Genomic DNA, 25,417 nt, shown 5'->3' on the forward strand with positions numbered 1-25,417 from the left:
ACTGCTTCTTGGACACTGACACTAACTTGGTTTCCATGACACTGCACACACCATCCTTCTCTCTGTCAAACATTGTCTTTTGTCTCCCTGCCTCCTCCCCCAACTCCAACACTCTTCTCATGCCTCCAACCCCACGAATGCAAATACTCCCTCAGGTCAGTGCTTGGCTCCCTGATCTTTTCTCTCTTCTCTCCTCTACTGAAAGAGACAATCCATTTTTGTTCCAGCATCACTTATATGTTGACTCCTGTATTTATAAGCCCTAGTGGCAGTCACATACTTCAAATTCTCCACTGGCCTTTTATATGTGTGGGTCATACTAAAATTTCAAATTTAGCATTTTGGGACCCAAAGTTATCACTTACCCTTCACCTCCTCCAAATGCATGTCCTCTCAATTGTCTTATCTGCACCAGTACTAGTAGCATATTCTTCCAAATGATATGCAATCATAAATGTGGTTCCATATTCTACATACTTTTATTTTTTAAATTCCATCTTTACTCTTTGTTTCATTTACCATAAGATCCTGCTATCAGTCTAAGATTTTGTACCTTTAGTTTTAAACAACTTCATATCAGGGTGATAATCAGTAACTCTTTATGCCTCCGTTTCCTCTTTCCATCTAAATACTCTGAAATTCCCTTACAGCTGACAGAATACACAGCAAATAATTCTTTATATTAGAACCCAAATCCAGTTCTACCCTATATTCTACTTCAGTCTCTTCACATCCAGTCTTTCCTAATGGTTATTGTGACTTTATGTCTCCTATAAATACCAAAGGCCTTACTGGTTATCTTGAAGGTATGCTTTAATCCCCCCAGTAATCTTCAATTATATCTCATACCTCTGCCTTTTTATAGTTCAAGTCAGATCTTCTTTCTAATACTGCCGGTTCCTTCTTCCCTATCTGCTCTGGAAACAAACTGTATTGCATGCCAGCTGACAGGGCCACGATAGCTCTGCTTGAGGCACACAGGTGGCCCTGCTTCTTTTCAACATACTGTCATTTTTCCTGCCCCACCTTCAATCCTTCCAGAGACCCCTCAAATAGGAACCACCACCCCTACCTGAACTTTCACTGGCAGGAAGGCACCCAGGAGCCCCTCGGCAACAGTGGAGATTGGTTCACCTGGAGAACTGCACCCCATTCCAATAGACCCAGGGTTCACTTTCCTACATCTTGACATCAGAGTCTTCCTTTCTGCCACAGGAAGAATCCTCGGTTTTCACTTTGGCAACCCCTAAACCTCAGATTGTTCTCTTCCAAAACTGAGAAACAATCCACAAAAGGAAACTGAGGAATAGAATCAGGCCCTACTTTCCAACCAAGATTTCCTCTTTGCAGTGTTTGAACACAACATTTTCATGTCCAACTGCAGCCTTGGCCCTCGGCCCCTATAGCCGTACAAGCCCCTATTACCTCCAGCCTCTCCAGGCTTGCTCCTCCCCCAGGCCAGCTCCATGGACTCCTCTCCCGTTAGAAAAGACTCTTGTCTACATTAATCTCCAAACCATTTTGTGTTGACAGAATGCTAATATATTAATTTATGATGAAAACTAGAAGCATCTGGTGAACCCTATGTTCGCTGAATTTTATGGCACTCATTAATTAACATCTGGAAATGTTAGGGAATTGCATAGTCCCTGGGTTCTCAGTAAAGGTTATCTCCCAGCTCCTACTCCCAGAATTACCTGCTCATATTACTCAGTTGTGTTCTACTTTTTATTACTACTAATCCATTTCATGTAAAAAGTCTTCACCCTACTTGAATCCTTTGATGCCACAAAAATATAAGAGGCTCCTTTCATATAAAAGAAAAATTGTTAGATAAAGTGGGTACCCACATATGAGTAAGATCTAATACCCAACTTCAATCTAGATGGGATAATAGATCAATACACTAATATCTATAGCATGCAACAGACAATGGTAATAGCCATAAAAGGCTCTAAAATGATATTGATAACAGTAATGATAATCATCCAAGACACTGTTCCATGTACTTTATACATATTATGGTATCTTATTTATCTTCACAAAAACACTAGAAGGTAGATAATTTCATCTTTGTTTTGCAGAGGAGGAAACTAAAGTTCAGAGAGGTTTAGTGACTTGTACAATAGCCAACCACTAGTAAATGGCCACTGGAATTCTACTCCAGTCTTAGATCTTTTTTTTTATTTCAGCATATTATGGGGTACAAATGTTTAGGTTACATATATTATCTTACTCCCCCTCCCAAGTGAGAACTTCAAGTGTGTCCATCCCCCAAGATGGTGCACATAGCACTCATTATGTGTGTATATACCCATCCCCTCCTCCCCCTCCACCTGCCCAACACCTGATAGATGTTATTCCTATATGTCCACTTAGGTGTTGATCTGTGAAACCAATTTGCTGGTGAGTATATGTGGTGCCTATTTTTCCATTCTTGGGATACTTGACTTAGTAGAATGGATTCCAGCTCTATCCAGGAAAATACAAGAGTGCTATATCACCATTGTTTCTTATAGTTGAATAGTACTCCATGGTATACATATACCACATTTTATTAATCCATTCATGTATTGATGGGAACCTGGGTTGTTTTCACACATTTGCAATTGTGAATTGTGCTGCTATAAACATTAGAGTGCAGATATCTTTTTTATAGAATATCTCTTGTTCTTTCGGGTAGATGCCCAGTAATGGGATTGCTGGATCAAATGGTAGATCTACTTGTATCTCTTTAAGGTATCTCCATATTGCTTTCCACAAAGGTTACACTAGTTTTCAGTCCCACCAGCAGTGTATGAGTGTTCTTATCTCTCTGCATTGGATGAGCCAGTCTTAGATCTTAACCCTATGAGGAGTTCAAAAGAGGTGAAAAGAATTTCTAGTTGGGACATCAGAAAAGTCTTCATGAAACAAATCACTTTTGAGATTAATTTTGAAAAATGGTTAGGATTTTAAGAAACAGAAAAGGATAAATAGAAATTCAAGACAGAATGAAGGTAATGAATAGAAGTAAAGAAATCAGGAAAGCCAGGCATGTATGAAGAACAACAATTAGAGATGGTTGACTGGAGTAGAGAATTTGATTAAGAGGTTACAGCCAAGTTGGAGCCAGATTACAAATGCCATCAGCTTCCAAGCTTAAGGATCTGCACTTAATTCAGGAGCCAATAGGATGTAAAACCCCAAGTCCATCACTAACCCTGACTGTGCAACAAGCCAAATTAGGTTTCACAACCTAGGATTTAGTTTAGGAAAAAAAAAATAGAGATTTGAAACTGCTCAGGGATGAGGATTAGAATAATAATTTGAATGGTAGAGAAAATGAATTCTCAGTGGGAGTGATTGTTATTGAAAAGAGTGATCAAAAGATCCGGGGTGAGCTGAGAGAAGAAAGAATGAACAAGAGACTAACCAATAAGATGAGAATGTAGATGTCATAGAATTTTGGGATGAGGGAGAAGAAAAATAATGTGGCTAGAAAGTGGAACATTAGTGTGATATTCTACAGGCAGAGCAGGTTTGGTTGGTGGCTAAACAAGTGTGACATTTTAAGTAGTAGGAGAGAGAATAAAGATGGAGATCATTGGGGTTGCATGAAGGTGAGTCACCACCGAATCCCTACTATCTAGTGCAGTGCCTGGGAATTAGTGAATAAATGTGAGTGTAATATATTAATGGGGTCATCACCAAAAATGGATTAGATATACCCTCAATGGCCAGGGACTCAAAGAAGGGGAGAGGAAAACTAGGGGACATGCTGACATCTCTGCAGGTATTGTGTAGGTCACCAGGAAAACAAGTCATAATGAGAAATGGGGAAATCTAGGCTAGGGAAGCATCATGAGACACAAAAGAAAAAACCTGAGTAATAGTAGAAGAAAAATACAAAGCTTCAGGGGGACAGAAAGTTTGTATTCCAATTCTCTCTTTCCCCTAGCAATGCCTGGATGTAGTACTCAATATCAAATTCATCAAAGGTGACGGGAATTTTTAGGATTTTCAACAGAAAGCAGAATCCCAGAATATCCTGCAAATAGAAGCCTAGTTCACAGAACCATGAAAGGAAGAAAAGGCCTTGTACCATGAGAAGCCTGGACTCCTGGCAGGGCACGGAGCTGTCAGGCAGACAGGCCCCTAGAGAAGGGAGTGAGGCCCTCCTGATGTGGCCAGCCTGGCGCTCATCCCATCCAGAACCTGCAGCTCTGCAACCACCACTCTCTTCCCAGCAACAAACTCTGGGTCACAGAGTTGGAGCTCTAGCAGTCTAATAAATAACTCTCATCGATTTCCCAGCCCTGGGCCTCACCATCCCTTCCCCCATCATCAACTCTGATTGCTGGCACCAGGGGGCAGGCCTGGAAAATCACTCACACATTATTGGTGCTCCCCAAGCCCCCTCCTCACCCAAGGTGCATATAAAGCCTAAATAGCTGAGGTCTTAGAGCATGAATCTCAGAAGCTGGGTGGACAGCCACTGTGTTCCCTGCTACCCTAATCCTAGTCACTGCTGCTGCTACAACAGCCTCGCGCCAAGAACATGAACAAGCTGCTGCTTTGGGCCTCTGTCCTCACCAGCCTCCTGGAAGCCTTCGCTGAGACAGGTAGGGAGGTTAGGAGATAGTCAAGGAGCATGGGTGAGAAAGAAGTTTGAAACTGGGGTATTTTTTTCCTGCGTTTATGGTGAAGGTCATTTCATTTCTTTCTTTATCCCACAGACCTCAGCGGGAAGGTGTTTGTGTTCCCCAGAGAATCTTCTAGTGATCATGTGAGCTTGATCACACAGCTGGAAAAACCTCTACAGAACTTTACCTTGTGTTTTCGAGCCTTTAGTGACCTCTCCCGTCAGTACAGCCTCTTTTCCTACAACACCCATGGCAAGGATAACGAACTACTAATTTATAAAGAAAAACATGGAGAGTACAGTTTATACATCGGGAAAAGCAAAGTTACATCCAAAGTTGCTGAAGAGTTCCCGGCCCCGATTCACATGTGTGTCAACTGGGAATCCTCCACAGGCATTTCTGAATTTTGGATCAATGGGAAGCCTTTGGTGAAAAAGGGTCTGAAGCAGGGTTACTCTGTGGGAGCTCACCCCAAGATTGTCCTGGGGCAGGAGCAGGATACCTACGGGGGTGGGTTTGATAAGAGCCAGTCCTTTGTGGGAGAGATTGGGGATTTGTACATGTGGGACTCTGTGCTGTCTCCAGAAGAGATCCTGTCAGTCTATCAGGGTTCGGGCTCCAATCCTAATATCCTGAACTGGCGGGCTCTGAACTATGAAATAAAAGGATACGTCATCATCAAACCTATAGCGTGGCTCTGACATCTTGAATCAAGAGTGCTTGAAAATGAAAAAAAAAAAAAAAGAAACAAAAACATCTTAGAGGTCTCCTCTCAAAGGAACTGGTTACTACTAGATCCACACTTGCAGCTCTTTGTTCTTTGTCTGCCAAATAAAAATAAATACTCTATTATGCTACCTGCTTTTGTTTAGTGCTCGCCATAGTCCCATACACATTCTCTTATATCTACTTATTTGGTAATTGGGGTTTCATTATCCAGAAAAATCAGGTTGTAAAATATGAGGAGGGAAACCCTTAAGTGACTAGAATGGTAGAGCACAAAGCCATATCACTCCATGGGTGGACAGTGACAGCACTTACAAGCTACTAACAATCATCTTAGTAACAATTCAAAATATGCGCAGCATTGCAATCCAAATCCGTCTTTTTGTTTTTCCAGCTACAAATCAATCAAGAAAAAGGTGGGATGTTGCAGTAGGGAAACAACTGTAATGAGATATGTAAGGAATAGTTGAGAATCTGTCAGCCACTAATGAGACAGGGAGGGAAAAAAAAAAAGAAGTAGGAATAAAAACTAAATATGTATAAGAGACTGGGATCATTTTGTGTGAAGACAAACATGACTTTATATCTCAAAAATCTGAGGGCTACTGTACAGTGCTTGATTTTCATAATGCTGCCCTGATGTCATCGAGAAAATATTACAGTCCAAATATTGCTCACATGAATCACCTCTTTAAAGTAGTTCCGTGGAGCTCCACTTCTTGCAGGTTATAATTTAAATCCCTCGATGTGATATTGCCCTCCATACCCAAGTACCACTTACTCTCTCTGAAATGTACACAGAGAATACACACAAAATACCCTGAAACGCACTCTTTGTACAACTCTTAGCATAGCAAGTGGCATCCTAATTATAACACTGCAAAAATAATTCTTAGATGTTATCATTATTTTTATAATTATGAAAATCACAGAGCACAGTGCCTGGTATACCCTAAATAGATATGGGTGGCCTTCTCACAGAAGCAAGGACCGCAGAGGGAGTTTCGGCTGGGTATGGGCAGGCTTTTCCCACTGATAATAAATAGCCAGGGACATCAGACAGAGAGCATCCAGAACAGCTTCAGAATGATAACCAAAGTGATTACTTAAAAGTCATGAGGCCATTTACCCATAGTGGAAAAAGAGGCAGGCACCAGATACAGAAAAGTGGGATATGACCTAGGAACTTCATATGGGGCAATGGGGTTGAAGGAGAGAGTAGCAGAGAGGACCTGGGAAGATTTGCTGAGGTACTTAAATGGAGGAACAGGGACTTTCTAAGACCATTTCAACCTCATTTCCAGTGAGATAGTCCTATAATTTGGATATGGTGTATCCCCCCCCCCCCCAGAGCTCATGTTGACCTTTGATTCCCAGTGTGTTCGTTTTGGCAGGTGGGGCCTAGTGGGAGGTGTTCAGGCTATGCGGGCAGATTCCCTCATGAATACCTTGATGCTATTCTCACATACTCAGTGAGTTCTCACTCTTGCAAGACTATGTTAATTCTGGGGGAATGGATTGGTTCCTACCAGAGTGGGTGGTTATAAAGCCAGGATGCCCCTCAGATTTCCCTCCCTTTGCACACACTCACTTCCCCTTTGACCTCCTCCACCATGTTGTGACACAGCATGAAAGCCCTTGGTGATGCCTTATCCTTGAACTTCTCAGCCTGCAGAACCGTGAGCTTAGTAAACCTCTTTTCTTTATATTAATAGATTACTAGGTCTCGGGTAGTCTTCTATAGCAACACAAAATGGACTAAGACGGGTAGAAACCATTTAGAACATCGAATTGGTTACGTAGGCATTTTAGCAATGTGGGAAATTATTAGTTTCCAATTCTCATCTCATAAGTTAGAGCTTGTTTTATGCTTCCTTAATATTAACCACCATTCCATAAACTTGTACTGTGAGTACTAGAAAGACCTATTGTTGGGTCTAGAAAGATTTATCCTTTTTTAACAGATATTTCCACCAAGAACATATGAATGTGTTGTTTGCGTTTAACATTTAATAGTCTCTTTGCCAAGGAATTTAAAAATGAAGCCAGTGTATTTTCAAGTGGTGTCATCCATTCATTCAACTATATATTGAGCAACTACTGTGTCAGGTACTTTGCCAGATACCAAAAATATAAGATTGAGTGAAATAATCATGGTGCTTGCTTTTTTTGGAGTTTATATTCTAATAAGTTGGTGTCACCTAGATATGGATTCTTCCTAATAATAATCAGCCTGTGTTGTAACCTATCCCTCACATCTTTAGGCTTCCTTCTATCTCAGGTTGATGTCATACTCCCCTTTCCAACTCCACCTGAGTTGGAGGTATCACTTATTCTTGGTGATCATTCATAACTTCTTGCATATGTCTTAGGATCTACTGTTCATGTTTTTTGTTTGTTTGTTTGTTTTTGAGACAGAGTCTCACTTTCTTTCCCAGGCTAGAGTGAGTACCATGGCGTCAGCCTAGCTCACAGCAACCTCAATCTCCTGGGCTCAAGCGATCCTCCTGCCTCAGCCTCCCAAGTAGCTGGGACCACAGGCATGTGCCACCATGCCCAGCTAATTTTTTGTATATATATATTTTTTAGTTGGTCAATTAATTTCTTTCTATTTTTGGTAGAGACAAGGTCTCCCTCAGGCTGGTTTCGAACTCCTGACCTTGAGCGATCTACCCTTCTCAGCCTCCCAGAGTGCTGGGATTACAGGTGTGAGCCGCTGCCCCTGGCCTACTGTTTATGTTTAATTTCTTGCTCTTCTGAACCCTCTGTTCTTTAAAATGGCTCTTTTGGATAGAATCCAAGATGGCTACATGGCAGCTCTTTTTTCTATGTGGCTCATGTTTCATCCAAAAGAAATACTCATGCATCCCTTGTCGCTATAAATTCTAGGAGTCCAGGATGATCTTAATGTAGACCACACTTTTCTGCTTCTGCAGTGGTTGTAGATTTTTCAAGTCGTATGAGTCTCCCACTAGCAAGGAGCATATTTTAACTTTCTGAGTGATTTCATGTAAGCCCCATCACTGGGCTTGAGGTGAAGGAAGTAGAAAGACTAACAATTATCTTCTCAAGTTATCAGGAACATATAATCCACTCATCCCTCAAAGCTGCAATAACAGCAAAGCAACAGCTCTCTCCAAAGAAGTTCTTTGGAGAAGTTCTCTCCTATGCCCCATCCTGTCCTCTCTGTGCACCTGGTTCTGGCCAAGAGATACAAGAATAATAGAGCTGGTTCTTAGTCATTTCCTGTGTCAATTCTTCATTTGAGTGGATCTTTGTATACTATTTTTATTGTCTAGTATCTATCATATCAATGGCTCATTCAAAAATGAATAAAGCGAATCCATTTGAACATCATTTAGAATAGAAATGGGATTTCTGATAACTTTATTTGGGCATTTTTCTCAGATACAGTGGTTATCACAACAAAGAAAGAAGCAAAGTCACAGAGGAAACTACTTGAATGACTCAGAATCCATAAGGAACATGGAAGGACCTGGAAGGCATGATAACCCAGGAACAGAGTTGGGTAGTGATTCAATAACTGCCTTGACAATTGCCACCCTCCTCATATTTGTCACTAAAGCTGGTGAAGCCTAGGAATAAGTAGTACACTAGATGTACAATGAAGAGCTAAAATAAGGAGTCATCTGTAATATGAAAAGCAATTTTTGAGCCTCTATCTTGTGCACATAAGGATCTGACTCTTCTTACTGTAGCTGCAGAAAAACAGGTAGGAACATTTAGCTACATGGTTCCAGGACTGGTTTCACCAGAGAAAACCACAGAGGATTTTCCTGAATGAGAGGGTTTGCAGTTATTAATAGTTCTCTACAGGTTTTATGTGGGAGACTGTGGGTGAAGGTCTGAGGTTAAAGCAATAAGGTTTCTTAGTTTGGGATACATCTTAGCTTAGATGTCAATTGGGGTGAGAATTAAAAAAAAATGTTTATCTTATCTTCACTAGAGAGGATCAATGTGTAGTTACATTTGGAAGAAAATATGAAGACTCTTTAGGTATTCCTCAGACTTTCTATTGTTTAGAAAGAATAAATGTCCAAGGTCATTGGAAGAACAGAAGGAAAAGTGACACATGGCCCGAGTTACCTTTACGAGAGGACTAAATTGCTGATTAACTTATGCACTAAACTCCATTTGTATTCCAGAATTTTCCATTTTGTTCTGTCTGGCTGTGAACACACTTCTCTGAGTTCAACATGGGAGATGCCTACGGGTTCCATTATCCACTCTGAGCACTGGTAAAGGCTCAGCACTGTGAGGGGTACATACTGCTGTGTGTGGAGTGAGAGACCAAAAGCAAACACAAAGCACTTCGCCTAGACCTCTAGCTGCTGCTATAGCTTCTCACCATAGCCTCTCAGGGTTCCTGTGAGGATTCGCTATGACAGTGTGCACAAAGTATCCACTCAGTTCATGTTCTGCAAGTGCTCAGTGATTGTTAGCTAGGATGATAATGATTTTAATCATCTGCCTTCATTTCTTGGTATATTCCTACAAATAAAAAGAAATAATTATCATGCTCCATTTTTTAGTCTCTGCCCCCAAAGCTAATCCTTACCTAGCAAAACCCATGCATGCCCCTGCTAATAAGTCAAATGAGGCAAGCTCTTTTTAGGTACACAGAGAGACACCACATTTGACTTTCATAGTGGTGTTTTTTTGGCCGACAGTAACTAAGGACAAAACACTAAGAGGAATTCAAAAGATGGTGCAATGTGACATTCAACACATCTTCGACTGAGTTGAGCTATTTTTCCTGGGAAGGGAAATATGTAGCACACCATGTGAGACCAAGCTTGCCCAGTATTCCTAGTGTGATCCACTCATAATGAGATCCCCTGGCTCATTTCTGGATTCTGATTCTGTGCAGCCCCATGGGAGACATGGTGAGTCTCTTGGCAAATTAACCCAGGGGACGAGAGCTAGACAACAAAACTTCTCCTCCGAGAGTCTCTTCCTAATCACACAGTTTAAGGGGACAGCTCTTCTAAAGGCAATACCAAAAGGGCCAGAGGGACCCAGTGTGAATGTCACCTTGTGCTTCAGCCAAAGACCAGTGAAATGTAAGTTACCTAATAATCTAATGAGGCTGTCCTAGAACCTACAAAGACTGAGCTTTGAAAGACACCAAAATTCTGTTATTTTTTTCCCCAAAAAATGACAGATTTCCTGGAATTACAGTGATCTTTGGTAAATAAGTCACAATTGCCTGGCATGTTCTAAGACCAAAAAAGAACACAGATAGATTCCACAGACTCGAGAAGGTGGGTGGACTCTTTGGGGTCTGAGGAGGCTTCTATCCCAAAGAAAAGTGATGATTCTCATTTATCCAAATTGTTCCTGTAAACATCAGTTTCTTAAGAAGTTGACTCCTTCATCCCTGACTCCTTAGATTTATTTTGTTTTAAAAAAGGAAAGTAAAGAGGAAAAAAAGAAAAAGAAATGAAACTCTGGCAAAAAGGCAGCATGTTTATTTTTTAACTGCACAATTCCTTTACACACAAAATATAATAATAGGCTTAGCCTACTTTGCATATTTTAATTTTTTAAAACATAGATTGTTTCCAGGCACTAATTCTCTTATAAAGATTGAAATATTACTATATTGGACATCCATGATTTTTATAATAATTACTTCCCTTTGCAAATGGTATTATATTTCCTTAACATCCTCAAATTGTGTTTTCCTCTCCACTTTATTTTGCTTTTTCCTCTAGTAGGAATATTGACTTCATGACTAAGATTTTGATGCATGAGCACATTTCAGTATTTTTACTCTCCCACAGGGTTTTTATCCTTCTAGAATGTATAAATCATTTTGAAAGCTCCTTTCGGTTCTATAGCATGCTTTTGAGATTATCCACTGGTGTGTTCCTTACACAGAATCACCCTTAGGGTGCAGCCACAGAGGAGGCCCAGATTGGGGTGCTGGAAGGGCTGCTGCTACTCTGTGCTCAGCTGCACTCACTTCTGGCTGGGCAGAGACTCAAAAAAGCAACCAATAGGGGGGAAAAAAACAGTAAGTAGCCATCTGTTGCTAAAACAGCCCTTAAGTTCGCTGAGATCCATGCTAACCACTGAGAACTCACCCCAGCCAACCTCTGCTAGTGGAACCAAACCACCCATTCTACACACTCCTTTGACTCCTTGGTACCCTCTGTGACCTCTTCTCCCTTCCCAAGGTGAACGTTGGTGCTCATTGCTCCAAGGAGGACTAACAATGTACCTCCCTCCTGCATCTCAGATTTCCCCATCTGTTCCATGGGGGTCTCTCTCCTTCACTTTCAGGGACCGTAACAATCCTGTATTTGACATTTAAGCCATAAATTTCTCACAGTAACAGTTTTAGATTTCTTCTTCACCTCAAAAAGAGATCGGTTAAAATGTGAGACTACCAGGCAATTGCCCTTAATCTATAAGGGACTATAAACCATCCCTGGTTAGATAACAAAATGGAGAAAAACACATAATAGAACCCCTCTAAGGGAGAGCGACGCGGTTGGGAAGAATACTTGGAGAAATGAGGGTGAGCGGATGACACCTGCTCTAGGAGGTGTTGATGGCCACTGAAGTGCGCTCTATGGAGGACGAATCCCATTTACTGCAGGGCTATTTCATTTGTTTATTTGTTGGCTTTGGCTAAACAGAGTGTTGGGCATTCCCTTGTAGCTGAGCTCCTCAAACAGGAGAAGGGACAGTACCTCTGCATGGTGTGGCTTTACCCTGCCTCCACCCACCTGTCCTCCAAATAAACACTAAACAATATGGAAAGAGCAGTGGTTTGAAGAGGCTGTTCTTATTCTCACATCCTGATCTGACCTTCCTTTCTGTGTTTGTTTCCCCAAGTTTTAAGAATACCTTGTCTTAAGATATTCTTTCATTGCCTATTCAATCCAATTCAAATGTGTACCAGAGGCAATAAACTTACTTCTTTTTCCCTTTTTTTAAATCCCCCTGGGCATATGTACCTGGCCCACTTTCCCTGCATCTAGGGGGCCATTAGCATCCTGTCTATATCTTTATAATTTATTCAAAGAAGGTAAATTCATATTTACATGAAACATTTACAACAAAGCAGTGGCTGATTTGGGGTGAAAGCAGCACTTTTCAGCTCCTAGATTAAAAATACCAGGAATTTTTTTCCCTCATTTTGCCTCAGTTCAGTTTTGTGTTTTCTTCCTTTTCTCTACTTCAAACATGTCCACAGTTTTCCTGGCTCGGTATCTCTTTAACCACATTTTGTCACTTACTGCCATAGGCTCATCAGGAAAAGGAAAAGGCCCTAAGATCTGTGGTTCTCACCTAACATAGCAACAAAATTCTTTTTCTATTCCATGCAGCCAAGTTTTCCAGCCCAAGACTCTGCTGAAACTGTGTCCAATAAGGTCATTGGCAGCCTCCTTGTTGAATCTAATCTATTCCTCCTCGACTTCTCCAAACTATTTATGAGCCATAATTTTATGCTCAAAATTAAAATAATTTAAATATAAGAATCATAATCATCACGGTAAATATGACAGGGTAAAAAGTCCAAGTCCGCTACAATCTCACACTCACCACAACACAACAATTAACCCATGATCACATCGGATACATATTCTTTCAGACTTTTTCCCCCACATGTACAAATATTTACGAACATTCACACATGCACACAAATATCCTTAGCCATATGGCAGCACACCATATTATTGTTGTTTGAATAGCTTTTTTGTTGTTATTTAATGTATTCCACACATCCATCCATAGTAAGGCACCCTCACAGCACAGTCCAACAGAACTTTCACCATCGAAGGGAATATCTGAGAGCTGTGCTGTCCAATATGGTAGCCATTAGTCTCATGTAGATTTTTAGCACTTGAAATGTGGCTAGTGTGACTAATGAACTGAATTTTTAATTCTCTTTAATTTTAATTAATTTAAATTTACATAGCCATAGCTCTACCCCATCCTTTCTAAAAAGCTGCTTAGAGTTGCACTGTCACTCTCTTTAATTTTTGCCTATCTGACTGGTATCTTGGCAGTCTTTCAATGTAAATTACTTTAATTATTAGTGACACAGTCATTTCTACTTGAAATGTTTGCCTCCTTATTTTCCATAATGGAGTATTTTCCAGAATACCTATAATGTTTTCCAGATTCTTAGTGGCAGTTCCCTAAATGTACCCAAATCTCCAGCCTGCAGGTGTTAACTTGCTCTTCAAGTAAAATGTTTCAAACCTCAAGTTGATATATGGTGGCAGTCTCAGACTCCCTCACCAAATTTCTATGAAATATTGTGAGTACTTGCAAAGGGGAAGGCTGAGCGGGAGAAGGCCTTATATTTCTTCCAGTCATTACTGGCGAAGAGCTTTTCTTCCTCACTCTGGATTTTGTCCCTTGCATGTTGTACCTTTTTCTGCATTGTGCCATCATCCAATCTGCTCCACTTCCCAAACACCCTAACCGAAGATTATACATATGGAAAACTTTAAATGAAAGTGTGGGGCTCTTCAGGGAGTTTACATCACAATATAATTTAGCAAAACAATTTTTAATCAAATATTATACCTCTTGATTCTTAAAATTCCTTCTGCCAAAAAGAAATCAGTTATTTCTTTTATTTAAGGTCTAACCCTCTGTTGTGTCGCTGGATCTCTTCTCTCTTTTCCAACAATTTCCCCTTCTCTCACTAGTTTACTTGCCCCCACCTCTCAAGTCCTTATTAATACTTTCACAAAAAATCAAGTTTACCAGTGATTTGTCTCCCCTGGACCATTTCCCCTTCATGCCCATTGAAGTTTTCCTGAAGGTCAGCTCCCTGTGACCACACTGTTATCAGGAGCTATCCACCAGTGGTTCTAGCTCAGTAAGTCCAACTCTCCCACCCCCATTTTGTTGTCCCAGCTATGCACACTTTCCCTAGGAGAGCAAGATAGCAAAGCCAGACAGCATGAGACAGGTCCACTGTGACAAACGTATCATAAAGGAAAAAGCCTTTCCTCCATGCACTACAAAAGTAACATATTCATGATGACACTGAAAAGATACAGCCTGTAATCACACATATTGGTGATTCTTTGGCCATATGCTTAAGAGAAGATTAGGGAAACAGCAAAAACAGAAAACTGGGAAGAGAAGGAAGTAGCCACATAACGTAAACCAACATGTTCTTGATTATACAGCAAAGAAATTGACTTTTTTTTTTTTCGTGTATTCTATGTCTGTCTTTCTATCCCTCTTCTAGAATCCATGTCATGATGGGCATTTCTCCATGTTGACTCTCTGCATTGCTTTCAGACATTTCATTGAAGAATGCACAGGAAGAACCTCACAGAGGTGACAGAGTTTGTTTTCCTGGGATTCTCCAGATTCCATGAACACCAGATCACCCTCTTTGTGGTTTTTCTCATCCTGTACACATTAACCCTAGCTGGTAATGTCATCATTGTGACCATCATCCGCATTGACCATCACCTCCACACCCCCATGTACTTCTTCTTAAATATGCTGGCTAGCTCAGAGACAGTGTATACACTGGTCATCATTCCACGGATGCTCTCCAGCCTTGTAGCCCAGAACCAGCCAATCTCCCTAGCAGGTTGTATCACCCAAATGTTCTTCTTTGTTACCTTGGCCATTAACAACTGCTTCTTGCTCACGGCAATGGGGTATGACCGCTATGTGGCCATCTGCAACCCCCTGAGATACACAGTCATCATGAGCAAGAGGGTATGTGTGCAGCTGACATGTGGAGCCTTTGGCATTGGCCTGGCCATGGCAGCTGTCCAAGTGACATCCATATTTACCTTACCCTTTTGTCACAGAGTGGTTGGTCATTTCTTCTGTGACATCCTCCCTGTCATGAAACTTGCCTGTACTGATACCACTATCAATGAGATAATCAACCTTGTTGTCAGTTTATTTGTAATCCTAGTCCCCATGGGCCTGGTCTTCATCTCCTATGTCCTCATCATCTCCACTATCCTCAAGATTGCCTCAGCTGAAGGCCGGAAGAAGACCTTTGCCACCTGTGCCTCCCACCTCACTGTGGTCATTGTCCACTATGGCTGTGCCTCCATTGCCTATCTCAAGCCCAAGTCAGAAAATTCTGTAGAACAAGACCTCCTTCTCTCGGTGACCTACACCATCATTACTCCTCTGCTGAACCCTGTTGTTTATAGCCTTAGGAACAAGGAGGTCAAGGATGCTCTATGCAGAGCAGTAGGCAGACACATTTCTTAATGCATTGACTCTCTTCATAAAGAGAAATTTGTCCCTAAGCAATGTGTATCCTCAGTGTATCAAACAACCACACAACTCTGTCCTGTGCAGTCAGTTCTGCACATCTTGCATCAACACTTTTATTGCAAAGTCTTCATTTCCAATAATTTCAAAGTTTTTTCCAAGCATTTTCAACTAGGTATGTGAGAGGTCAGGGGCATGATTTTTAAGAAAGCATATCCAAATTTCTGGTATGGAGCAAAAGACTTCTTAAAAGAATATTAAATGTGATTATTTTATGTTTAAAAAATAAAAAACAATCCCTATCATTTTTATAATAGAATACACAGAAGCAACACTGCACAAAATCTTCCCAGCCAGATAAGGTTACTCAACAGTGATGAATTTCCCCAAAAGAAAATTGTATCAGAATCTTGAGGGAAAGGTGAGAATTATATATTAAATAAAAATTTTTAAGAAAACATTAAGTTGGAAAAGACTGGTTTAGTCCTTGAAACTTTAGTCTTTACTATTCAATTTATATTAAAGCCTTTGCTTTCATCCAATATGGTCTTTAGAATGCTGGCCATGACCATAGATCACACATAGCTCTCACCTCTCTAATCTGAGTGTGCTAATCCAGTTCTCTCTGGTTGCTGGTTCTCTCCATAGGATCAACTTCTCTCTCATAACTATGAAGAAAAAATGAGTTTGTCAGAAATATCTGTACCTTGCCTGAAGTGAGAGCCATAAAAGTATTCTTCATTTACATACACCATGGCACCACCAGGGTAATACCATAAAGAAAAAAAAAATGGAACAAAACAAACAGTGCCAGTAGTCAAGAGTCGTTCAGAGGTATAATTGTTTAATCATTCAATTCATCAAAAAAGACTAAAATAGGAAAAAATCATATTTCCTACTAGACCTCCTTTGAGGAAAGTATTCTTTCCCCAGGCTTCCAGGCAGATTTTCTGGTTTCATGTCTATACATATCTTCTATACTGTTACCTTGGGTGATGGGTGATAGTTAATGATAGGCAGGGTTTAAGATTCTTTTATTTTGTTCCTCCTTCTGATAAAGCATTTTCTATTAGTAAATATTGGTGTGGATACAGAGAGATAGGAACACTCATACACTGCTGGTGGGACTGCAAACTAGTACAACATCTATGGAAAGTACCATGTTTCCCCCAAAATAAGACCTACTCATAAAATAAGCCATAGCAGGATTTCTAAGCATTTGTGTAATATAAGCCCTACCCCAAAAATAAGACCTAGTGATGGGCGTGGCTATGCAGCATATCTGCACAACTCATGCATTTTGTTGCAGAGCAGTAAAGAAGACGAGCAAGTTACGTGGATAAGAGCTGCTCAATGAGAGCTCTATTGCTCCACATGAGAGATTGGAGCCAATGGTTCTAAAGGAAATAGGGTCACAAGAAATTCAGGATGGAATTCGGGGTTTGGAGAGTTATGCTGATGTTCCAGCATAAGACAACTTAACGACATTTGAATAAATGTAGATTGTTGTACTGCACTTAAGAAAAATAACACATCCCCTGAAAATAAGCCCTAGGGTGTCTTCTTGAGGAAAAATAAATATAAGACCCTGTCTTATTTTCAGGGAAACACGGTGGTATGGAGATACTCCAAAGAGCTAAACCCACCATTTGATCCAGCAGTCCCACTACTAGGTATCTACCCAAAGGAAAAAATGGCATTTTATCAAAAAGACATCTGCACTCAAATGTTTATAGCAGCACAATTTAGAATTGCAAAGATGTGAAAACAACCCAAATGCCCATCAATACATGAGTGAATTAATAAAATGTGGTATACGTATACCATGGAGTTCTACTCAGCCATTAAAAAAATGGTGATCTAGTATCTTATCTAGTATCTTTTGTAACAACCTGGATGAACTAGAGACCATTCTTCCTAGTGAAGTATCACAAGAATAGAAAAACAAACATCACATGTACTCAATACTAAATTGGAATCAATCGGTCAACACTTACCCACATGTATGGAAGGAAGGCTCAAGAGAAATCAAGCAGTCTGGAGAGGGGAGGAGGGGATGGGTAAATTCACGCCTGATGAGTACAATGCACACTAACTGGATGAAGGGCACACTTATAACTTTTACTCAAACTGTACAAGAGCAAATTATGTAACCAAAATGTGTGTACCCCCTTAAAACTCTGAAATAAAAATTTTAAAAAAAGAATGCATGATTATAGTGAAAAATACATCTTCAGTTCTGTTGCTTACATTGGCTAAACTATGTGTCCAATTTTTTTAAAATAAATACATGTGCCTCCAATTTTTTAGACAATAAGATATTGTGTTGTGTTGTGGAGAGAATGGAGGTCCTAGGGTCAGAAGACCTAGGCTTCAGGTCCACACTCTGCATCCATCAGAACCTTTTTATGAATATAATGTTTATAATTCTGCCTCACTGGCCATCAAAAGCATTTTTTAACCCCCTTAGCTATTTATTGTGTACAAACTGGTATCTAGTGATAAATGCTACTTTGCATTGTTTTCAGCAACATCATTTACCTCATTCCCACCCAGGCAGTTTGTTGTTCTTTCTTATGTGTTTCTAAAGTTCTTTGTGGGAAATTATATTAGTATAACATTTTTCTCACTGTCTCATTGCTTGTTTCTGTCACTGGATTACAAGCATATTGGGACCAGAAACTTCTTTTCTCATTATTATGCCCCTTCCTGGAATAGTGCTCAGTAGAATAGGTGCTCAATAAATCCTCATTTAGTGGTTGATACCTACTGTGTACAAAGCACTATGCTTGGACTTCCTGCCATGTCTTGATCAGTTAGACACACCTGCTGTCTTAGTTCATTCAGACTGCTTTAACAAAATACCCAAGACTGGACAATTTTATAAATATTAAAAAAAATTCATTTCTCATGGTTCTAGATGCTGGGAAGTCTAAGACCAAGGGGCTAGGAAGTTTGGTATCTGGTGAGGGCCCAGTCTCTACTTCCAAGATGCCACCTTGTTGTTGCATTTTCCAGAGGGGACGATGCTGTGTCCTCACATGCCAAAAGAGGTGGAAGGGCAAAACAGGGGCCTATCTAGTTTGCTCCAGCCCTTTTACAAGGTCACTAACACCATTGATAAGGTCTCTGCCCTCATGGCCTAATCACCTAAAGGTCCCACCTCTTAATACCATCCTATCAGGGCTAGGTTCCAACATAAATTTTGGAGGGGACACAAGCATTCAAACCATAGCATCTGCTATGATTTTTTTTTCTGTTTTCAATGCAGTTGGCCCTTACCTAAAAACAAACACAGTCAGTCATAAGCAAGTCCACAGTGGCAGAGTTACTTGGGTCTGTTTTTCCTCATTTCCTGGATTTTCTGCAAGCCAACTTCTCAATTGTTTTAAGACCTTTCTCAGCCCCAGTGTTAATTTAGTCATTTGCACTGATTAATCCCTTAGCAACACAGAACCAGAGGCAGTCAAGTTTTTCACAAAAGGGCATGGAGTTACCAAGAAAATCATTCTCACCCATATTAGGATGTAACCTTTGAAACCTATTTAAAAAGAAACAAGTGTTTAAATAGAGACTGATGTGCCATATACAATTAAGAATCAGGACATCTTCTAATTATATTTTTGGCAAAATGACAAACAAATCCATTATGAGGCAAGAAAATCCTTTCACAGTTTTAGAGTTTGAGTTCCACTAGAACAAAAGCTTAGCTTCCTTTGTTGCTGGGGCTCAAATGCTCAAATTTCTGACCACCTAATTTTTCAACCCCTATTTCTCCTTGTGAAGACAGTGAGTAGACAAGAAAACAGACCTGGAAATACCAACCACCAGCAATAAACATTTTGACTGAAGGGAGCAACTAGCTCTGGAAAATGAGAGAGGGGAGGAAGAAGCAGGAGATGACTCGGAGGGTAGATGGGTTGTAAATGTCAGATGGATCTAGCATTCTAGACACTCATCTTTGAAGGGAATGGGAATTCCAAAACATTGAAGCAATGTGGTCTAAAGCAGAACACAATTACAATTTATTGAGGATTTACTATTGGGCAGACACTATGCTAAGTGTTAGTCATGTACATTATTTCACTTAATATTTCTCGGTACTTCATAATAATCTTCAAATATAATATATAATGTCCTAATTGATCCTTACAACAACTTTATGAAGCATTTGTATGGCACAAGTGCTACAGCTCCTCAGGTCCTTAGGCACCCATCTCATTATTCTTTGAGCAGCCACTTTGATCAGGTGGAATATGAAATTAGACTGTTTTCCATTCTGGATAGACGGTAAGTGGTGACTATTTGGAGTCCACTGGCTCTTTTTCCTGGCTAAATTTTTAAATCACCCTATAAGTTCATCATAAATTAACCTATACAATTTTACAGTACTTGGCACTTCATAACAGTCTTCAAATATGATATATAATGTCCTAATTGATCCTTCAATAACTTTATGAAGTATGCATTTTATGCCCACCTTTTAGTTTCATGTTAAATAGGTTAACTGACTTGTTTAAGCCACACAGTTGGTAATTGACAGAACTAGAATTGATACTAAGATCCACTGGCCAACTTGAAAATGCATGTGTTTTCCACTGTTTCATCATCATCTCTCATCATCGATCTTTCTGAAAAACATTAAATTCTCCCCAGCTTTGAGTTACTCTGATCTAATCTGGTACATCACGTCCACCAAAAATCTTTCCTAAGTAACTTACTTGGTGTTACTCCCATGATCTCCCATACTGTTCTAAGCTTATTCTTGCCCTGGCCATGCAGCAAAATTACCCATTTCCTAGTCTGCCTTCCTTACCACACAGTAAACCCTTCAACAGGACTGCTTTCTGTGTCCTTAGTGCCTAGCACAGTGCTTGGCATAAGACAGATCTCAAAAAGTTACTTACCAAATATAAAATTGAAATGCACACATTCATAACTGCTTCTTGGTGGCTGAGTGTACTGACAATGAATATCCATTGCTCTCCTGTGCTGTGAAGCATCCAGGTTCTCAGCATGACAGGTTTTGCCCTTGTTTCAAAGAGCTCACAGATTCTTCTGCTTCAGAAATTTTGTGTTTCCCTTTTGTGATCTTTCTGTCTCCTTACTTGTTTTCAAGATATGAGCCGTCACATCTCCAAGCTGTCAGTGTGCTAGACTATAGCAATGATCCTACTTCCTTACATACTATTTCCAAACTGTGGCAGAATAGAAAAAAGCAGAAGAATAGTATGTACAATTACCTGTAAAGTAGCACCTTCAGGAGACAGCACTGCACAGAGGTAAAGAAAGATCTCCAATCAGCCTACTTGGGTTCTAATTTTGCCTCTGCTACTCACTCAGTGTTCTAACCTCTCTACGTATCTATTTCCAGATTTTTCCAATGGGGTAGTAGGGAGGAGGGTGGGAGGCCTCATTATTCCCATTGTTGTACATGGAATTTAGCAAGGTTAAGTAAACTGCCATGTAGTTAGAAATATTTAACAATAGAGCTGTCTTCCAGACTACTCAACTATCCCACTAATTTCACAGAACTTAGGAAAGATGGAAATATAGAGAGATAGATAATAGATCTCCACAATAATGCAGATATGTGTGTGCATAAATACATACACATGTATGTGGCTCTGCATAAAAACCTACATATTATCATAAACTCATTTATCAAAGGTATTTATGTATTGTATGCAGACACTATGCGAGATACCAGGGCTAGAGTAATGATTAAAATATCACAACCCCTGCCTTTCTGTGTTAATAGAAAAGTAAGGCAGTGCAAAAATTAAGCAAGTAGTTATGATAAAGTGTGATAAATCTTATGATGGGAGAAATATGGGACACTACGGGAACACATACTGGTGGTTTCTAACCAAATAAAAGGTCCAGAAAGAGCTACCAGAGGAAGTAGATTTTAAACTTAAAATCCAAACTCTCCATAGGAGTCAGCTGGATGAAAGCCTGGCAGAAAGGTCTGGGAAAGAAAGATCAAAATTAGATTCCAGGCATAAGAAGCAGCAATGCACAGTATGTAAGAAAAACAAATTTTAATCACAAATAGATCTGGGGTATAAAATTCGTGGGACATCAGCAGGATAGCAAAGTGGGTAGGCAGTAGCAATCACAGGATGAAGCATTTATAGCCCATACAAAAGAGCATGTGCCCTAAAGACAATGAAGAGCATTTATGTGACTTTAAGTGAAGCAAGAGCAGTTGTAGTTTGTAACTCAGGAAGCTCACCCTGCTACCAGGGGGAAGCAGATTATAACAGAACAAGACTGGCAAGAAGATCAGCTGGGAATCTATTGTGGGAAAACAAAAGACAGGTGATGGTCATCTGGGCTGGGGTGGAAGCCGATTTAATATACAGAGAAACTGACAGATTTGAGAAATTTGTGGGAGGTGAGATTGACATTTTCTGGTGATGGATTAAATGTGAGAGGTGATGGAGACAAAGGTAACCCTGAGATTTCTGGCTTAGGCAACTGGGTAAACAGTGGTTCCCTTACCCAATACATGGAATGCTGAAGGGGAATCAGATTAGGGTCTGAAGAAGAAGACAAGTTCAATTTTGGACTTTTGTGGTTGAAATATCTGGAAGGTGTTCAAACAGGGATATCCAGGAAGCAGCTACAATCGTGGACCTTGGAATTCAGGAGCATGGTCTGAGTTAGAGATGCGGTTGCAGGAATCAGAAATATATAGATGGTAATTTATGAAATGGGATTCAATGGGTTCACCAAGGCAGAATGTGTAGGAGAGAAGTCCATCTAGGGTGGAATGCTGAGGAACAGCTGCCCAGATGGGATACTGCACAGGGCTAGAGGGGTGGAAGTACCGACAATGACATTAACTACCAGAAAAGCAGGACGTTGGGAGGAGGGGAATTCTCTGCACTAGGTTATGAGGTCTTCAATGATTGATAGGTTCTAATGTCCCCTGGTGAATGGGAGTGGGAGAAGGGGACAGCTACGATGATCAGATGGAACTGAAGTTGGACGCAGGATCCAGCAGCCATTGTGCAGAAGAGAATGTTCTACTCTTCCTCCCACCTCTTCCTCTGTCTCTTTCATGCTGTTGGGCCACACAGACATTGGTCAGAGTAGCTGGTGGCCTTTGTCCAGCACACAAGGCTGCTGTCCAAGTGCATAAGTGGGAGCTCTCACCCAGCCTGCCTCTCCTCACACACTGTTTCTATCCTCACAGAGCTCAAGTGGGGGATGGGAATGAAAAAGTGGGGGAAAACAGTACGATGTTCTAGGTAAGCTGCAGCCAGGCAGAGGCCTCATGTATGTATTCATGTGCACAGGTAAGGGCAGATGGTAGAACCCATTCTTCCCACTATGCTGTTGCCAGGAAATTAAAAAACCATCCTCATACCCCCGTACTAGTATTCTGGGTGTCTCCACACAGAAATTTAAACATGAAGCTTTCTAAACTTCATCCCTGCGGAGAGGTTGAAGGTGTGGTTAAGACAGTATAAAAGAAGGGGTGATGCCTTAATCTTTAAGGTGGCAAGGGGAAGCCTGGAGGTTCCTTAGTAACAGTGGCCTCTCCCATCCTGGACCCAGTTGCCTTTGGAGGTGTCTTGCAAGAAGGATGCCATACCTTCAAGGGAGATGTGTGAAAGAATGATCAGTGGGGTTCTTCTTGCCATCCCAGAATTAAAGCCCTATCTGAAAAGAAGACACATTTTAAAGATGGTCACTAACATTCAAGTCTTGATACCTCCCTCACACTCTCTTAAGAAACCCTAGAGCCAGCCTTACTACCCCAATCAAAACTACTACTCTATTCCTTTCCCCCAGTTAATAAGAAGCCATGTCAAGACGGACGCCATCTTGGAATATGGGGCTGTAGTAATAGGAGATTCCCACCCACTCTCATCCTTTATTTTCCTGAAGCCAGAAAAATCACTCACAGATATAGGGCAATGCAGCAAAAGGGGCTTACTGTATCTCATTTCCTTGTTGTATGTCTTCTTAGGCAGCAGACTCAATGATCTCACCCTAGACCTAGAAGGCAAGTAAAAAGGGAAGCAGAGGGGAATGGCAGGGTATATTATAAGGGCTAGAATTCCATGTGCTGCCTTGAAATCTTTGAGCTTCACAGGACCCCCAAAGCCGAATCCTGCATCTCCCTACTCTTGCCAAATATGCCCCCCACCTAGCAGGAAAGGCTCCTCATCCAGCTCATTCCCCTATTAGCTGGACCACCTGCAGCCCACCTAGTCCTTAATCTAATGGGTTTCACCTCTCTGCCAGCCTTTGAAATTATTCAAACAAGCTAATCATACCTCCCCATGGGAACCAAAGGTCACCTCACCCTCTTGTCACTATAAAGCTTTCCTCCCACAGCCCTTTTGGGTTCACTCTATTCTCAAGTGCAAACCCCACCTAGCCCTGCATGACATGTGGCACCCTCCTCCCCTGGGCTGTGAGTATATATGACAAAAAAAAATGCTGCCAATAGCATCTGCCCAGTGCCAGGTGTTGTGTGTTTGGCCCATCTTATACTATTAAGGGTGGAGGAGATCTCTCCTTTGCCAATAGGGTAAATAGGTGGTGATCAAAGCACAGGGTAGATGACATGACAAGAACATATGGGTTTTTTGTGATCAAATGGACTCCACTGAGTGTTCTGGCTTAAGATAACTTGCAGGTTCTCCACCCTAGGGCAGCCTGTCCGGGAAGGGGGTTCAGCAGGAAGTGGTTGCACATGTCTCCTGGAGGTAGAATCTGAGAGGGGTCGGGGAGGACTCTCCATTTCTATGGCAAGGAACTGTCTGGGAGGTTTTGTAGGGCCCTCCACGGAACCTATGCACGTGCCAGAGTGGGCACTTAGATGTCTGCCCTATGCCAAAAAATCTGTTAATGACAGCCAGAGAAGTCATGATAACCACTTCTAGGGGACTGCAGGCAAGGTGGTCAATTGAATTCAGAGACTCTTTTCTCTGTCCTCTTTTACTCCCTTCAATACCGATGTCACAAAGCAGTGGAGAAATTTCAAAGCCAGACTACCACTTCCCTCAATCACAATTTCCAAAGTTGTTGAAGCAGGAGAAGAAGGTTACATAGTGGACCCCAATTTTCTCATTGCTGCCTCCAATACAAACAGCTGGAGTAGAAGGAAAAATCCAAAAAAACAAGGCATTGTCCCCACTGGTCTTGATATCCTACAAGTCACAAGTCTAGTCATTGACAAGGCCGGCTGGACAGGGCCAGCTAGGAGAGGGGAATATCAATGATTTTAATGATTAAAAAAGAAAGAAACATTATAGAATCTGTCCAAAATAGCAGTAAGAGGCAGGACACAAAAATATTACAGAGCCTGATTGGAAACAGAAGTTGGAGGGAAAAAAATCAAACTGTTTATACCTATTCAACTGTGTTAAAAGTGATCAATAAACTGATTAAACATAAATAGGGTTTTTTAAAAATTGTTTAGCTCTCAGTGGAGTCTATCTAGTAATGTGTAAAGATTTTTGTTCCACTTTCAGAAGTGTGACATTTGTACACACTTTCAAAATTGTATTATATTAGGAATGTATGCAGGGGACCACACCTGCCAGTTAACAGGTGCTCGGTAGACCCTTGCGGAAGGAGAACTGTGAGGATGAGGCTGAGCCTTGGCTGCCAGGAATGGGGCAAGCTATGGATAAGGCCTGGCTTTCAACTGGCCCAGGACAAAACTTTGTTATATATGCAAGAATCCTTGGCTCTTAATTAGGCAAGAAAAGATTTCCCCAACCAATTTTGTAGGAAAAAGGGGTGCAAGTAGGAAATATTGAATTTATCTGATTATTTAGTCTTGTTCCTTC

General features: G+C 40.9%; 2 protein-coding genes across 2 annotated transcripts; both read left to right on the forward strand.

Annotated features, from left to right (window-relative positions):
* The first annotated feature begins 4,430 nt into the window (after positions 1-4,430).
* APCS (amyloid P component, serum) lies at positions 4,431-5,482 on the forward strand. Its single transcript, XM_012752343.2, has 2 exons — positions 4,431-4,604; positions 4,719-5,482. The coding sequence occupies exons 1-2, from the start codon at positions 4,541-4,543 to the stop codon at positions 5,324-5,326; spliced, it is 672 nt and encodes a 223-aa protein (XP_012607797.1). The 5' UTR covers positions 4,431-4,540; the 3' UTR covers positions 5,327-5,482.
* A 9,184-nt stretch (positions 5,483-14,666) lies between these two features.
* Positions 14,667-15,596, forward strand: LOC105864467 (putative olfactory receptor 10J6). The gene has a single exon (XM_012752351.2). The coding sequence runs from the start codon at positions 14,667-14,669 to the stop codon at positions 15,594-15,596; it is 930 nt and encodes a 309-aa protein (XP_012607805.1).
* Positions 15,597-25,417: the final 9,821 nt, after the last annotated feature.

Source organism: Microcebus murinus, chromosome 2 (assembly GCF_040939455.1).
Source record: "Microcebus murinus isolate Inina chromosome 2, M.murinus_Inina_mat1.0, whole genome shotgun sequence".
Taxonomy (NCBI): Eukaryota; Metazoa; Chordata; class Mammalia; order Primates; family Cheirogaleidae; genus Microcebus; species Microcebus murinus.

What these genes read in the sequence shown, in the direction of transcription:
- APCS (XM_012752343.2), top strand. Translation starts at nt 4,541, where the DNA reads ATGAACAAGCTGCTGCTTTGGGCCTCTGTCCTCACCAGCCTCCTGGAA. An exon ending in GGAAGCCTTCGCTGAGACAG is followed by an intron (nt 4,605 to 4,718) that starts GTAGGGAGGTTA and finishes TTTATCCCACAG; the next exon opens with ACCTCAGCGGGAAGGTGTTT.
- LOC105864467 (XM_012752351.2), top strand. Translation starts at nt 14,667, where the DNA reads ATGCACAGGAAGAACCTCACAGAGGTGACAGAGTTTGTTTTCCTGGGA.